Source organism: Dama dama, chromosome 24 (genome assembly GCF_033118175.1).
Source record: "Dama dama isolate Ldn47 chromosome 24, ASM3311817v1, whole genome shotgun sequence".
Taxonomy (NCBI): domain Eukaryota; kingdom Metazoa; phylum Chordata; class Mammalia; order Artiodactyla; family Cervidae; genus Dama; species Dama dama.
In genome coordinates this window covers 56,459,438-56,477,040 of record NC_083704.1, presented here as the reverse complement: position 1 = coordinate 56,477,040, position 17,603 = coordinate 56,459,438, and the positions used below count along the sequence as shown (strand labels likewise).

The following is a 17,603-nucleotide window of genomic DNA, read 5'->3' as shown; positions in this document are numbered from 1 at the left end:
ATAACATCAGATATCCCAGAGCCCTCATGACCTAATATCAATACATCCCAGATGCCCAGTCTGCAAACACCATTACTTTAGAGGTTAGGATTTCAGCATGTGAATTTTTGGGGAAAACAAACCTCCAGTCTGTAGCAGATTTCCATTTATATAGAAGTCTACCCAGCACTTCATGGCATAATAGATGGGGAAACAATGGAAACAGTGACAGACTTTATTTCTTGGGCCCCAAAATCACTGTGGACAATGACTGCAGCCATGAAATTAAAAAACCTGCTCCTTGGAAGATAAGCAGTGACCAACATATTAAAAAGCAGAGACGTTACTTTGCCGACAAAGGTCCAGACGTCTAGTCAAAGCTATGGTTTTTCCAGTAGTCATGTATGGATGTGAGAGCTAGACCATAAAGAAGGCTGAGAGCTGAAGAATTGATGCCTTCAAACTGTGGTGCTGGAGAAGACTCTTGAGAGTCCCTTGGACTGCAAGGAGATCAAACCAGTCAATCCTACAGGAAATCAGTCCTGAATATTCATTGGAAGGACTGATGCTGAAGCTCCAATCCTTTGACCACCTGATGGCAAGGGCTGACTCATTAGAAAAGGCCCTGATGCTGGGAAAGATTGAAGGCAGGAGGAGAAGGGGACGACAGAGGATGAGACGGTTGGATGGCATCAGCGACTCGATGGACATGAGTTTGCACAAGCTCCAGGTTGGTGAAGGACAGGGAAGCCTGGCATGTTGCAGCTCATAGGGTCACAGACAACGGAGACGACGGAGACGACTGGGTGAACAACAAGCAGAAAATGTAAACTACCATGTAGCAGCAGAAAGTAGGTCACTGATTGCTTGAGGACAGCAGGATTGATGAGGAGGGTGTTGGGCAGGAATCAGAGAATTTAAAGGGGTGTGAGGACACTTTGGAGGATAGTGGGTGTGTGCGCTATCTTGTGGGGATGGTTTCACAGATGTACATTATGTCAAACTTATCAAATGTATACTTTGAATATGTGCAAGTTATTCTATGTCAATTACAGCTCAATAAAGCTGTTTTAAAAAAAAAAAAAAAGAAACAGTTGGACACTGATTTGCACTGTGGCTTCTGAGTCCCCAAGGTTTACTGTCTCATCTGGGGCTCCAGATCTTGGGGTGCAGTTCAGGCCGAGATGATGAGGGGACCTGTGGACTCCAAGGGCACTGTGGTCTCCATCACGTGGGGATAAACCCAGCTTAGCAGGTCCTTTGCTCCAGTCTAACACAAGCATTTTCCTTGATTTAACATTGTCTTCAGATTTACCTTAAAGGCTGTACAATATGCAATCCAGTGAGTATAACACAAATTACTTAACCATTCCTCTAGTGGCTGGGCACTCAGGCCATTCCCTGTTTCCAAGTAGCGTAAATAAAACTGCCAGAAGAGCAATATTGCTTAACTACTGTCTACAATCCTAGATAGTAATTTAGCAATACATTAAGTTCTTAAGATGCTCATACACTCTGATACTATTTCCATTCTAGGAACTTATTTTTATCTCAACATTGTTTAAAAACAAAGCAAAAAATGGGAAACAACTTCAACAGCAGGAGTAATTTAAATAAATGGAAGTCTAGTCACCCAATGAAGCATAAGACAGGAAAAAAAAAATGTGAGCCAATAGTGACTGAAGTGTGTTGGCTAATAGGTTGAATGAAAATAAGCTGGTTGTAAAATGGGACATAAAATGACTATGGTCATTTTTTCTTTTAAAAATAAAGCTCACATTGTATCACATTGTATCTGTTTGTGATGATGGTGGTTTAGTCACTAAGTCCTGTCCAGCTTTTGTGACCCCATGGACTGTAGCCTGCCAGGTTCCTCTGCCCATGGGATTCTCCAGGCAAGAATACTGGAGTGGGTGGCCATTTCCTTCTCCAGGGGATCTCCCCGACTCAGGTACTGTATGATGGGCCAGCTTCCCCAGACCTCATGTGATGCAACATTGACGGCCACAGATGAGTCTTGAACTTCCAGGGAGAAGTTGCTGAGCCCCATTAGTGTCCAGGGCCCCCCAGAAGACCTGGATGAGGCCTGGGAGTACTCTCTCGGGGTGGAGGTCAGGCAAGGGAGTGATACATGGTGTGCCTCAGCTGCTGGCATCTTCTGTGGGTCTACAAGGGCCTTCTCCAGGTGAACATCATCGCCCCACCACAGGGAGAGATGGTCTGAGGTCTAGTTTATCCTGGTCCACCCAAACCTGCCCATTTCCCACCCGAGGGTCACTCCCTGCAACATCCCCCACCCCTGTCACCCTCCACTGGTGCTCCCTAAGATTTAGACCATAAGGGGGTTGGAGTGTGGACGACAGTTGAGTCAGCCAATTTCCTTGAGGCGTACTTTTCTCACTAAAAGTTGCTGGTGACGCATGCACATTGCAATACTGTTCTAAGACCTGAGAAGTGTGTTTCCGTTCACTGTGTGGGAAGTAGCATTCATAAATCATGGCTATTGTCATTAATAGGAGTCCTTGGCTTTCCTGTGCTGTGCTTAGTCACTCAGTCATGTCCGTCTCTTTGAGACCCCATAGACTGTAGCCCACCAGGCTCCTCTGTCCGTGGGATTCTCCAGGCAAGAAATCCTGGAGTTCGTGGCCTCTCCTTTCTTCAGGGGATCTTCCCAACCCAAAAAGTGAACCAGAGTCTCCAGCATTGCAGATGGATTCTTTACCAGATGAGCTACCAGGGAAGCCCTGGCTGATAAAAACCTATTCCCCCGAGGGGCTCTACACAATGGCCCCTGAAATGAGAGAGTTTCCCACAGATATTTTTCTAGCAAAGACTTGAAAAGGGGGGCCTACTGGTGAGGAGAAAGGCTTTTGTCCACTCAACAAGTGTTTACTGAGCAACTACCATGTGCCAGGCCCTCTTCTTAGGGCTGAATGGATCAGGAACCGTCAGGATAGAGACTAACTCCAAGACCAGACTCTCCCTAAGAGACAGCAGAGAGTCTGAGCAAGGCTCAGGTCCTTGGGCGGATGAGGCTGCCATCAGCTGGATGGGGCTGGGCACTAAGAAGCCTGGTCTGGAGGGAAGATTCTGAGTGGGTGGCACCCCTGGGACGTCCGTGGGGAGGCGTCTGTGAGGCCATCTGACGTGCAAGTCTGGGGATCCGGAAGAACTTCTGGCTGGAGCTTTATGATAAAGGAGGAAGAATAAAGGTAGCAGGAAGGAAGGAAAGAAAGGTGGTTCTAGAGTAACCTGGGGGCAGGTTACTATGCCTTCTTGAGCTCCCAGGATGGCCCTCAGACGGCACCCCTCATTATCCCGTTTCTCTTCATTGTCCCTGCCCTGACCTCAGGGAGTCTGTGTGCCCAAGATGCAAAGTGGAATCCCACGCCCAGGACCTGCCTCGTTGGTCTCTTCATCCTGAGTCCAGCTGGCCCAGCCCTGACACTTGATTCATTCGCTTATTCACATAATCATTTCACTTAGAAACATTTTATTGTGTTTCACTCCTGTCGCTCTCAGCAGAGGATGCCCTGGCCCCCTCTTGGGGGTGCCAGATATATGAAGGGACATTTCGTTGTCACAGTGACTGGGCAGGGAACAGGGGCACTCAGGGTCCTGCCCAGAAAGAACTGCCCTCCCGGGATTCAGGAGCACTTGGCAGAGAAACTCCCTCCCCAGCCACCTGCAGCTGGCATAGGAGGGCCCGGCTGGCAGGAGAGACAGTGCTCTGTAGCCCGGGACGCAGCTCGTACTTGCCAGCGTGGTTTGAGGATCGTGACTGCACCACGGACAAGGGAAGGACACTTGCGCTGCTCAGGAAGAGCAGAGAGGCTTCCTTGGGGCAGTGACTTTGGACCTGTGCCTGGAAGGATGTGGAGCATCCACAGACACAGGATGGGCAGGAATCCCCGGCAGAGGGAAGCAGGTATGCAAAGGCAGAGGAGTATGGGGGGCTCATTTGCAGGCCAGGGAGTGCTGAGGGCAGCAGAGGAAGAGAATGGGGGGGAATCGCAGGTCGCTGTGGGCTTGCAGGGCATCCCTTCCCTTCTCCAGCCCTAGAAATTCCTCAGGATGTTGGAGATGATGTCGTACTTGGCTCTCTAGTACAGGTCCCTGACCGCAGGTGGCAGACTGGAGCTGTCAAGTTCTGGAGGGTCTTCCCCAGAGGACCCAGCAGACCGCCTCACCCAGCGAGGCTGCAGGAGTGATCCCACAGTGAGCGCCCTCATCCATCGCCCCCCTGCCCCCACACTTTCCTGTCCCACATGTAGCCCCTCTCCCCCCAGGTGGGGATGAGTGTTGAAGCCCAGGCAGTGACCTTGGTGATGGCGCTGGAGGGGTCCCCAGTCAGGCCCTACGCCCAAAGCCCAGAGGGGCTAGGAACACCTGCCACTCTTGTCCACCCCGGCTATTCCACTCACTTACCAGGAGGCTCCACCTCCGGCTTGTCTTCCCAAAAGTGGGATGGGGAAGCAGGTTACCAGAGCTCAGGGCCCAGAGAACAGCCGGTGGAAGACTGAGTCCCCTCCCAGCCCCAGGAGGAGACCATCAGTCCCTGCCCAGATGCCCTTCAGCCAGACAACTAGCCATCAATCATCAAGGTCTGGCCATGCCTCTCCCCTCCAGACTACTTGCGTTTAGACTGGTTCAGTTTCCAGGTCTAAGGTCTGGGGCCTCCAGAACTGAGGTTCCACGGGCCTAAGTCAGTGGCCCGGGTGAGGGACCCTCGATCACTGGCGGTCACCGGTCAGAGCGCCGCCGAGACCGGAACTGGGGCAGGTGAGGTCGCAGGGTCTCACCTCCGGCCGCAGCTCACCGTCCGGCACGCAGTTGAGCGACAGGAGGCGGAGTTGCCGCAGCATGAAGAAGGCACCGGTGCAGTTCCGCTCCTCCTGCCGGGGAGCAAGCACACGGGCTGCAGCGGACAGCGCCCTGGCCCGGGTCCCCCGGCTCCCGAGCTCCAAGCCACCCGCTAGACGCCGGAGGGAGCAGCGGCCGCTGGGGACACCCGGGCAGGCTCAGTGCGCGCCCGATAGCATTAAGGACTTCCATGCAGGTTCTTGCACGGGAAAGGGTCTCCATAAATTAGCCGAGAGGGAGTTATATTGTTTAAAACACTCGTGTGTACATCAAAAAGGTACCGAAATGATACACCAACAGTTAATGTCTCCTGAGTAGTGGGGTTGCAGATTTTTTGTTTTTTACTTCGCTTCTCTAAGTTTTGTTAGGTTGCTATAATGAATTATTTTCCTAATTTTAGAAAAGCAGTTATCTGGGTGGAATATAAAATCATCAACAAAAACTAAAAAATAACTTATGCTTTTCAACTGTGGTGTTGGAGAAGACTCTTGAGAATCCCTTGGACTGCAAGGAGATCCAACCAGTCCATCCTAAAGGAAATAAGTCCTGAATATTCAACTGGAAGGACTGATGCTGAAGCTGAAACTCCAATACTTTGGCCACCTGATGCAAAGAGCCAACTCATTTGAAAAGACCCTGATGCTGGGAAAGGTTGAAGATGGGAGGAAAAGGAGATGACAGAGGATGAGATGGTTGGATGGCATCACTGACTCATGGACATGAGTTTGAGTAAACTCCAGGAGTTGGTGATGGACAGGGAGGCCTGGCGTGCTGCAGTCCATGGGGTCGCAAAGAGTCAGACACGACTGAACAACTGAATTGAACTGAGGTGGATTATAGTCCCCCTTTGTTCTTTCTCTTTTAATATTTAGTCATTTCTTTAGCATGTATTGCTTTTCTAATAAGGATTGATAATTTGTAGTAAGAAAAAGCCATAAGGAAAAACCCAATATTTTTTTAAAAAAGCTTCCACAGTCAAGTCTGTGGGTGGGTGGAAGCAAACACGGGCTCTGGGAAGGAGCCGAGAGAGAAGGGGAGTTCCTTGTCCTGCTCACTGGGGCAGGGGGCCAGGGGACGGATGGAAGACTCACCCCGCCCTCCCTGAAAGGACACTGTCGGGGCCGGCGGCGGTGCCGGAACAGAAAGCACACGGTCTCTTTAATCCTGAAGTTGAGCGGGATGGTGGTGGAGTTCTAAAGAAGCAGAAGAGTCACGGTCATGTCCCTTTTACACAGGAGAGAACACAGTCAGGGAGGAGAGATCACAGTTCCAAGCTGGAAAGGACTTGCCCGGGGTCTGCACTTCCCACCTAAGGGAGGCGGCCACTCCAGACGGCCGCAGCAGAGACTGAAGGCATGCAGGGCTTCTGGAAACCAGCGGAGGCCACCACTTCATGGCTGGACCACCTTGAGGGGTCGCCTCCCGTCTTTGCACCTCAATGTCTTCTTCTGTGCCAAAGGAGCTAGAATACTTGCCTCCCACACTTAACTGCCAGGAGAGAGGTGAGGGGGTGGGAAGGGGGACCCTGGAAGGCTCTGGTGAGGTGCTGGTGGGACCAGGCGGCTCCTGTCCATCCTTTGAAACAGCTCTGCTTACTCCCTCAAGTCCAGGGCCTGCGTGCAGAATGGACTCCCAGACCCCACATTCCAGCCTTGGGCAGATCCCGGAATTGATCAGCTAGCCAGCTGTCAGGCTGGAGAGAGATTGCAGTCTCTGTTTTACCTTCTGAGTGGAGACACATTATAGTAATAACAGCATCTACTGTTAATCAAGCACTTTGTGCCTGTGTGGGGCACTCGCTCCTGCCTACTGGCCTCACGGGATGCTGTGAGGTAGACGGTACCCGCGCCCCAGGCTTGGGCCTCTGACACTCACCAAGTCAGGTGGCGGCGGGGTGCTTTCCAGCAGGCCGAAGATGCGCTGACCTCGCCGGCCCTGGTTGAAGAACTTCAGGGCCTGGGTGACAATCTCTTCATAGCTCAGACTGCGCTGGGCCACGCAGGCCACAGCCGCCAAGCCTGCCACCAGCACCAGGGCCTTCCAAGTCCCTGCCATTGTCCCTTCTCAGATCCTCTGCCACTTGCAGCCCCTTTTAGGTGGTAAACACGCAGCCTTGCCCAAGGCCTGCTGGCGACATGCAGGGGCTGAGGCCTTCCTGAAAGGGGCCTGTCTCTTCCTCTGCTAGGCACCCGCTGTTAGCCAACATTCCAAAATATCAGTGACTAAGAGGCAAGGGGGATTGGGCAATAGGCCTAGGAGTGAGGCCGCCCCGAGCTGGGGGCAGGGGACCGGTGGGATGCTGGGCACGTCCCTTCACTTTGGCCCACTGTCCGTCTCACCCCCTACCCCACGCCACAGGGAGGCCACCCCTGGCTCTGGCACTCCAGGACCCTGTGCCGTCTCTTGCCTGGTTGGTGTGGTTTGGTTCCGAAACAGCTGCCTGGGATCCATGAGTTCTGTGTGTGACCGTGTCTCAGCTGCAAGCACAGACAGATGGTCCAGTCGAAGGCTGTACTCTGGCTGACACCTACCACATTGCATGTATTTTTAAATATTGATTGTGTTGTTTAAGTTGCTCACTCATGTCCCAACTCTTTTGTGACCCCTTGGACTGTAGCCGCCAGGCTCCTCTGTCCATGGGATTGCCCAGGCAAGAATACTGGAGTGGGTTTCATTGCCTCCTCCAGGGGATCTTGCCCACCCAGGGATCGAATACACATCCCCTGCGTTGGCAGGCAGATTCTCTATTGCTGAGCCACCGGGGAAGCCCTAAAACACTGGTTGTCAATCCTTAAAAATCTGGATGCCTGACTTACTTCGAAAAAAATCATAAGATCTGACAAGTCATGGCTCACTAGTCCCTCTCACTGGGTTTGATAGCAGCAACCCCTCCAGGGAGAGCCTTGATGTCCACATCCCCAGGCCGTTCCTGGCAGGCAAAGCGGGGAGGCTGTCCCCAACAGGCTCAGGGTAGGGACCCCTGGCTGTTGACACAGGCAGCCCCAGGCAGCAGCTCACAAGGGGAACCGCAGGAGCCTCTGCCTTCTCTGAGGGCTCCCATTGTCCTCGGCTCCCCCTGTTACTGGGGTCAGCGGGTTGACTTGCCAGCCCGCCCATGGTTCTGGGTTCCTCTTCTGCAGGAGACTCAGAAACTGGGGAGAAGGAGGGTGGCTACCAGCTGTTCTCACTAAAGACTGCCAGGGGGGAGACCAAGGCACAGAGCAGTCCACCCTTCCTCCAGAGGCTAAGGGTGGAGCTGAGGACAGAGCCGGAAGTAGGGAGAGGGGGCAGAGCACAGAACAGTCCTTGGCAGACCCAACAGGTCCTCAAAGGCCCGAGTTTCATCATCAGATCCATGCAGCTGTGGCGTATAATGGTGAAAAATTAGAAACAGTATAAATATGCTTCAAGAGCAATTGGGTTAGAACACTTGGGATATTTCTCCTCATGGAATACTGCTACTACTTGTTGGAATACATATCCAGTTATCAGCGGGATTGCATTCATCAGAGGTTCTTAGTTGGAGAATGATGGTTCTGCTGCAGCTGATCTTGTGTCCATCCCAGGAAGTCTGATAAGGAGAGACAGTAGGTGCTCACTGTAGAATCCTAAGCTCTTCCTATCATGAAATGTCCTACTGTCTCCTCCGAGTTAAAATGCAATGAGAATCTGTGTGGTAAAAAGGGAAGTGCATTTTTAATTTTGTTGATCTCAAGAAAGCTTTCCCCTAACCTTCACACTGGCATCCTATCTCACTTTCAAGTCCTCAGGAGGACTTCCTGCTCAGGCCTTCCTATGCTCCCATCTCTGCTTTCTTATTCAGACACAACTTTCTTCATAGCACTTGCTGTTGAGTAGCAACAGTTGTTTATTATTTACTTTATTTCCCACTTTGAGGGTAAGCTCCTTGAAAGCTGATTCTTTACCCAGTGCGAAGACGAGTATCTGGCATATAGTAGCTGCTCAGTAAACGCTGGCTGAGGGAATAAATGATTTTACCCTTAAAGGATTTTATGCATAGCTCAAAGGCCAGTTTCTCATACCCCACACATTTCCACCCAGTGTGGCTCAGCTGGATGGCGGCAAGGTGCTGACACTCAGAACATCCGGAGGGAATTTTGCTATAGCCGAGCAAAATCTTTTTTTCTGGATGTCTAGCTGCAGCACATATTCTGTTTCTGGTATACAAGTTGACAAGAAGCAAGGATTCTCAACTGGGGAGATTTTGCCCCTGGACCCCGAGGACAATTGTCAATATCTAGAGACAGTTTTGATTGTCACAGCTGGGGAGAAGGCGCAGCCAGCACCTACTGGATACTGCTAATCACCCCACAGGGCATAGGGCAGCCCCCACAAGGAAGAACGGTCCAGCCCCAACGTCAGTGCCGAGGTTGAGAAATCCCGAGATAGAGCAACACATCAGATGAACATATAGCAACTGGACCACAGATCCGTCTTAAACACATGGTGCTTGGCACCAGAGGAAAGAAATAGAATGAGATACGTAACAACTCCCCCCGCCCACTTCTCTCTAGCCATGTATATGTGTGGAAAATACATCAGAATACATCCTTCAAACTGATAAACATTTTATAACACCTCCACGGCACAGGTAAAAATGAATGATGGTTGAGAGGGCAGGAAATGGGATGGGAGGGAAAAAAGGCAGAGAGGGGGCTTGCACAGACCAGTACAGCCTCCACTGTGAGTTTCAGTTCCTTGAACAGAAAAGTGTACACTGGTCAGTATCCACGACAGCATCACTAGCAAGGTGCCTGGAAGGATGTTTGCTAACATGTTAGTAATGATTACCACTGTGTTTTTCTCTGTATGGAGCTGGCAAAGGATTCTGAGGTTTTGTTTGTTTTTTTTTTCAACTTTATTATTTGAAAAAGTTTTTTACAATAAACATCTTTGTTTTACAAAAATAACAAAAATATATTTTTTAAATTATTAATTTTAATTGAGGCTAATTACATTACAATATTGTAGTGGGAAAACAGCAAAAATATTTTTAAAATACTCATATGGAGTCTATGTTTTATTCCATATCTGCAACTGTTATTTTTTAAAGATGAATGGAGCTCTTTTTATTGAGATGACATTCACATATCATACAATTTGCCCTTTCAAAGTGTACAACTCATAACATTTTCATCTTCCTAAAAATAAACCATGTGCCAATTAGTAGTCACTCCCCATTTTCCCTTCCCCTTTGCCCCTGGCAGCCAATAATCTTCTTTCTGTCTTTATGGGTTTCCTTTACTGGACATTTCATGTAATTGAAATCATAAAATATGTGGTCTTTTGTGTCTGGCTTTGTTCACTTAGCATCATAGTTCCAAGGTTCATCCATGTTGTAGATTAATTCCTTTTTATGACTGAATAAGATTTCACCATATGGATAAACCACATTTGTTGATCCATTCATCAGTTGAAAGACATTTGGGTTGTTTCCACATTTTTGCTTTTATGAATCATGCTACTATGAATATTCACATACTAGTTTTTTATGTGGACATATGTTTTCAGTTACCTTGGGCCTATACTTAGGAATGGAATTTCTGGGTCATATGGTAACTCTGTGTTTAATTTTGTGAGGATTTATCAAAGTGTTTTCCAAAGAGCCTGTACTGTTTTACATTCTCACCAGCGAGTCTGTGGTATTCCACATCTTGCCAACAATTATTATTGTCTCTCTTCTTATAGCCATCCTAGTGGGTGTGAAGTGATATTTCATTGTGGTTTTGATTTGTATTTCCCTAAGAGCTAATGATGTTGAGTGTCTCTTCATGTCTGTTTGTATATCTTCTTTGGAGAAATGTCTCTGCAAATCCTTTGTACAATTTTTAATTGGGTTATTTGTCCTTATATTGTTGAGTTGTTCACATAATGTTTTTAAAATTAAAAGGTTTTAGATTTCCATTGGAGGGAAAAGAAAACCTCCAGTAAAACCAAGGCTTTAGATGTGTAGAATACTTTTTCAGGGACTTTGCAGGCCCCCATCACATGGCTCCCCATCAGTCTGAGAAGCCCCAGCCTTGATCAGTGAGGCTGATGAGGCCTGGAGAAGTTAGTAAACATGCCCAAGTGACACTGGTTGAGTCCAGTGTAGGACGACAGGAAAGTGGGAAGTTTTACCTTGAGGAGAGGGCTGACAGGGTGACTTTGATTCCCTGCTCTGTCTCTGAAAGGCTGCCATGAACAAGAGGACCAGACTGTTCTTGTGGGCTCAGAGGATGGAGACAGAACCAAAGGTTGGATTCCCAGGAGGAGACATGTCAACAAGAAAGGTCTCAAATCCAAGAAAGGTCCCCTTGACAAAAGCTGGAGTGCAGCCTGGTGGAGGAGGCCTGGGAGACGTTGAACTGAGTCTGGAAGACCACTCGGCAGGGAAACTGTAGGAGACTCAAAGGGCCATCTGACGCCTGGCTTCTCCAGCATCCATTTCCCCTGCCCCTTCTCCCTACCCGTCAGGCCCAGTTCCCCTTAGAGGAGCTGCGTGGTTCTGGGAGAGGAAAACTCAGCTTGGTCTACGTCGAGAGAACCTGTCATCTCTCCACCACTATCGGTGCTTGACTCAGGCTGTGCAAGTGATTAAGCTGCTCCACTTAAAATACATCTCGGAACTTCCAGTGGGAATACTAGGCACTTTCCCTCCTCTTGGAAATAAACAAGGAAGAGTGACTAGCTGTGACAAAGAAAACATCTTGGGATGTGAGGTAGGCCCCTAAGGATGAGGTCAGCACCACAGAAGACAGAGAGGAAAGAGAGAAAAATAGCTCCTTATGACATCACTGAGCTGCTAGGTCACACCTCGCCTGAAGGTGGAGGGCCTCTGGATGTTACCATTTAAGCTACTTTGAATGGGCTTTTATGTTACTTGCAACATGTTGTTGCAACAAATTTAGGGTTCAAACATCCAATAGAGAGGCACAAGGACAGACTATGTAGCCTTTATAATCCCATCAAATCCTAAGACTCTGACATGTCCAGAGGTTTGAGGTTGAATGGCATAGTCAGGGCTGGGAACTCAGGTTGGGGGCTCTTCAGTGGAAAAATAATTGGGACTTTTTTTTTTTTTTTTTGACAGGTAGACTTTACAGAGTATGAGTACAGAGTCACACTCTGTAATAGCCACATAAAAATCCTTCAATAATTTGTGCTCAATAACTGACCTAGAGCAATGCAGAATACAGCTGTCTGAGCCCTGCTTCAGCTTCAGGATTCCATCGACCTGGGTTCAACTCCCGCTGCTGCCATGTCTCCACTGGGTCTTGGCCAGTCTCTCTGGGATTCAGTGTTGTTGTCAATTGCTCAGTTGTGTCCGACTCTTTTGCAACCCCATGGACTCTAACCCTCCAGGCTCCTCTGTCCATGGGATTTCCCAAGCGAGAATACTGGAGTGGGTTGCCATGTTCTTCTCCAGGGGATCTTCCTGCGCCAGGGATTGAACCCGCCTCTCCTTCACTGGCAGGTGGGTTCTTTACCACTGCTGGTATTCACTGTATCTCATCCTTGAAGCAGAGGTAACAACTCTTACCTTGTAAGCACAGTGAGAGGATTAAGGCTAATGTGAGTGGAGGCAGCTCAGGTGTGGTGGTTTTTATTTAAGGCCGTGATAAGTCAGATGCAGCTGAGACCATTAGTAAACACGCAGCTCTTAACCCTCCAGTCTCTTGACAGAAGGACTCAATTTTTCAGAGAGACCCTGATTACAGGGCTGATCAGTGGAAGTGCCAGGATTCCAACCCCAAATCCCAGGGTTGTGTCCTCCACCACGCCACTCTGCCTTCAGCCTGGGAGCTGCATGTCTTATTCCCTGGATGCTGGGAGCTGAACTGCAGAGGGTGAGGGCAGGATTCCACGTGTCCAGTAGGAGGTTTCTCCAAGACCCACCCAGCCTGTGACTGGACCCTGGGGCCCAAGGTTGGAGCAGGGCATGGGTGAGGCACTGGAGGGCAGTTGTGGGTTCAGAGAGCAGGAAGTGGACACTCCAGGGAAATGTCTTCCACCTGCCGGAGGTATGAGATCCCATTCGAGTGACCATTTCCACTGCACACTCTACTGGCCAGAACCACAGGCAGCTGAGACCCCCGACTCCTCCTGAATGACCCCATGGCTTCCGTGCCTCCTTGAAAAGATGGTTGGAGCAAAAAGCTTTCACAAGGTCTGAAATAATGAAGAAAGAAGCCTGGTGGGAGATTGGGCAAGCTCTGCCCTTCATGGGCCTCACCTTTCTCCTTGCTGTAACAGGGTGGTCAGGGAGGGGGCACAGATTTCAGAAACTCTTAGCCCTTGCCCAAGTGACCTGTGCAAGTCCAGTAGGGTGTGGAGAAAGCGGCTGTGGCCACATTGGTCCCCCGGGGACACACATCTGATGTTCTAGAACCAGCAATCTGGATACGAGCTGCCCCAGAGACACAGAGACCCAGGAAGACTGTGGCCTCAGTCCCACAGGGTGACCTCAGCCCTGAGCCAGCAGGTTTGTGCCCCCACCCCATGCCCCGGGGGTGCCACCCAGCCTCCGGGCTCTCACGGCCAAGGCCAGAATGTCTCAAAGTTCGGTCCCATGTGGGGTGCCGCCGCTCACAGCCGGGCACCATGCAGTCAGGAGGGTGTGTCTGGGGAATCCCGAAGGCCTTATCAACCCTGAGGCTTTCCCTGGCAAAGCCTGAATGAAGACATCTGTCCTCGGCAGGGGAGGAACGAATCCCCCGTTGCCCTCCTTCCACTCACAGACACCCCAAGAAGTAAACCTGGTTCTGAGCAAAACAAAACAAGTCCCTAATTTCCAATCTATGGGGCTTTGGTGCAGTCAGTGACTCCCAGGATTGCAGCTGCGTCGTTACAACCCCGTGGCCTTGCTGCCATCTGCTGGCCAAGTAACTTGGGCACTTGGGAGAGGTTTGGTTCGTGACTGGGCCTCAGATCTCCAACCTTCTTCATATTTGCAAACCTGTCTTGTTGGAACCTTTTCTATAGGGAGAAAGTAACCAATGCCTCGAGGATTCCTGGAGGGCTCTGGACACTCTGGAGGGAGGAGCAGCTACGTCTTCGCTGCTCTTTCTGAACCAGGGGAGCGGGGAGCCACCGTGGTGTCCCCTCCCCAAGCTCCAGGAACATGGATGTTGGCTGAGACAGGAGAGACACAATGGGATCCTTCTGCCTCTGGCCTCTAGCCTGCAGGTCTGAGACCAGGTGACCTCCCATCTTCCCTTTACCCTTCTCCTCTCCCTTCCCTCACCACACCAGACCTCTCCTCTGACCTTCCCTCAGAGGCTCCATGGTGTTTGGGGCAGCCTCTTTCCCCCTCTCCTTGCCTCAGTTTCCCCACCCATAATGCAGTGATTCTGGATTCACATCTAAGAAAGGTGGCACGGGGGGAGGACTCCATGTTTCCTGTTTGGGTGGCTATGACCCTTCTTTCTGGACACACCTTCTGGTGTTCCCTGGGCAGGAGTTGTTCAGATGTCCTGAATACCCTATATTCACACACCCAGCAATCCAATTTCTGGGGCACAGGAGACATACAGAGTTGTCAACTGAAAAAAAAAAGAACCACCTAAAAGTTGAGAATTATGTTTTATTCAGAAGGCTTACTGAAGACTTAAGCCTGCGATGTAGTCCCTCAGCTCGGAGGGACTGTTCTAAAGATGTAAGGGAGGAGCCAGGATGTATGAGTGTTTTGGTTTTTTTTTTTTTTGCTGAGGAAAAAGTGTGCAGTAGGTAGTGCAAGGGCTTCCCAGATGGTGCAGTATTAAAGAATACACCTGCCAATGTAGGAGATGCGAGAGACATGGGTTCGATCCCCGGGTTGGCAAGATTCCCCTGGAGTAGGAAATGGAAACTCACTCCAGTATTCTTGCCTGGAAAATTTCAGGGGCAGAGGAGCCTGGTGGGCTACAGTCCATGGTTGCAAAGAGATGGACATGACAAATACACACACGCATGCACGCCATCCAAAGATTACTGCTAATCACAAAAACAGACATCTCAAGTCAGTGATTGGAGAGCTTTTCTATATGGGAAGATGCAGGAGGGTGGGCTTGTTGAAATCATTCCTTTGATAAGCATGCTAATTTTGTAGTACCAGTATCTTGTTCTCCATCCTAAATCTCTCCCAGGGCACACAGGGGGCAGTGGTGGCTGATGGCTTTGTGGCCACAACATTCTCCATTTACTGAAATGGCAGGTGACAGTCTTTGTTAGCAGCATCAACACGACCAAATCATGCAGTTTTCTGTAGTGGTGGCACCAATTTCCAGCCTCATTTGCAGCGGGTGAGAGTTCCTGTTGCTCCACGTCCTCACCAACACTGATGTATACTCATTCATTATACTCATTTGTCCCATGAGTACAAAGTGAACTTTCACTGTGGTTTGGGTCTGCATCTTCGTGGTTACTGATGAGGTCTGACATCCTTCCATAAGTTTTTGGCTGAGAACTTTTGAGATTTATATACTGTAGATGGTCCTCTTTCTTGCTTATGTCTCACAGATAACTCAATTTGGTCTAATCTTTCCATTGTCTTTATGGTGTCCTGTTTTTAACTGCCATCTCATATACTGTATATTTTTCACTGTGTTAATATCTAACTCCCCTCATTAGATTGTATTCTCATGAGGGCAGAGATCTTTGCTTGTTTTATTCAGCAGTGCCCAGAACAGTGCCTAGGGCGCAGTGGGTATTGAATAGACACTAGCTGAATAAATGAACTAGAAGGGAGGAGACCCAGGCCCAACCTGGACTCTTCATCCACTTATTGGCAGGCTTGAGTGGTCCACTCCCCAATCCAGGCCTCAGTTTCTGCATCATTAAAATGAATTCACATTAATAAAATGGGGGAGGATGTCTGTCTTTGAGGTCATTCCAATTCTGATAAGACAGCTGTCTTGAGAAAGGGGTGAACAGGCCCGTTTACCTTGGCTGAACGGGGTCTTTGCTGCCCCCTTGTGACAGGACCTACCCTTCAGCAGTACAAGTGAGTCTTTGATTTCCTTAAACTCCTAATTCTGCCCATCTCTGTGAGGATAGGTGCGCTAGCAGGGCAATGGCCATGGAGGAGGCAATAGCAACCCACTCCAGTGTTCTTGCCTGGAGAATCCCAGGGACGGAGGAGCCTGGTGGGCTGCCGTCTATGGGGTTGTGCAGAGTCGGACACGGCTGAAGCGACTTGGCAGCAGCAGGAGGGCCCCGCTTACCCCAGAGCCATCTTCTCTGCTGTCTCGCTTCCAGCGACCCCTCCTCACCCCAGTGCCTCAGCAGTCCATGCCCCTTCACCTCTTGGTGCCTCTTTGATGCCTGTCATGCTAACTGCTCTTCATGTCACCGAGGCCATGAGTTATGGGTTGAACTGTGTCCCTCAAAATTCATATGCTGAAGTACTAACCCCCAGTACCTCAGAGGTTGACTGTATTTGGAGATGCAATCTTTAAAGAGATAACTAAGTTAACCTGAGGTCACGAGGGTGGACCCTAATCCAAGATGACTGGGGTCCTTATAAGAGGACATTATGACAGAGACATGCACAGAAGGAAGACCACGTGAAGACACAGGCAGAAGACATCCACCTACAAACCAAGAAGCAAGGATTCAGGATAAACCAGCCGTGCTGACACCGTAATCTGTTCTTCCACCTCTGAGCAGGTGGCCTCAAGATGGTCCTCCAGAAACAAGCTTTTTCAGATGCTGGTAAAATTTTCTTTTTCCTTAAAAAAAAAAAAATTACCTGCAAGATCTTACATTAAAAAAAAAAAAACTTCCATTTTAACCATTTTTAAGTGCACAGGTCAGTGGCATTAGGTATTAATACATTCACATGATTGTGCAATCATCCGTCTCCAGAATTTTCTCAACATCGCACCCTGTAACTCTGTGCCCACTGAATACTAATTCCCCTTCCTTTCTCCTTCCAGTCCCTGAGAAGTCACCATTCTACTTTTTATTCTTACAAATTTGATTACTCTTAACTGATTTAGGTGGAATCAGCTCAGATGTTAAAGAATCCTCCTGCAACGGAGGAGAGCAAGGTTCAATCCCTGGGTTGGGAAGATTCCCCTGGCGATGGGAATGGCAACCACTCCAGTGTTCTTGCCTGGAGAATCCCCATGGACAGAGGAGCCTGGTGGGTTACAGTCCATGGCGTGGCAGATTTGGACATGACTGAGCAACTAACACAGAATCTAATACAGTATTTGTTCTTCGGTGTCTGGCGTATGTCACTGGCGTCATGTCTTCACGATTCATTTCTGTTGAGCATGTATCAGAATGTCCTTCCTTTCTGAGGCTGAAGGACAGTCCAGTGCATGCTGTCCCACATCTCCCTTACCCATTCATCTGTTGATGGGCATCTGATTTATTTTTACCTCCTAGATATTATAAATAATGCTGCTGTGAACATTTGTGTACTTGGATTTTCTTTTGCTTCTAACTCCAGCTGGCATGAAGGTAGATCCTGGATTGCAAAGGGGACCTGGGCCCTTGGTTGTGGGTGAACCCTCTCTCTTGAGCCATGGTCCCCCCCACATCGTCTCTTGAACAACTTAAGGGAATCTATATCCAGCTCAACACAGACAGCCCTGAACCCTTGTCCTTCTCTTCCAAACCTCTTCCTCCCTGTTTTACCATGTCAGAAAACAGCTGTGGAGCCACCCAGGTATTTACCAGCTAGAAACTTGGAAATAATCTTTTATATTCTCAATCTCCTACATCCATTCATCTCAGGTTCTGCCACATTTTCCCCCTAAAACATTTCTCAA

General features: G+C 49.3%; 1 protein-coding gene across 1 annotated transcript; it reads right to left on the bottom strand.

The window, feature by feature from the left end:
• Positions 1–3,489: 3,489 nt before the first annotated feature.
• On the bottom strand, positions 3,490–6,955 carry LOC133046004 (15 kDa protein B-like). Its single transcript, XM_061128760.1, has 4 exons — positions 6,718–6,955; positions 5,934–6,035; positions 4,782–4,874; positions 3,490–4,178 (listed from the first exon to the last, which is right to left on the bottom strand). Exons 1-4 carry the CDS (start codon positions 6,895–6,897, stop codon positions 4,083–4,085), a joined length of 471 nt encoding a protein of 156 aa, XP_060984743.1. The 5' UTR covers positions 6,898–6,955; the 3' UTR covers positions 3,490–4,082.
• Between the last annotated feature and the right edge of the window lie 10,648 nt (positions 6,956–17,603).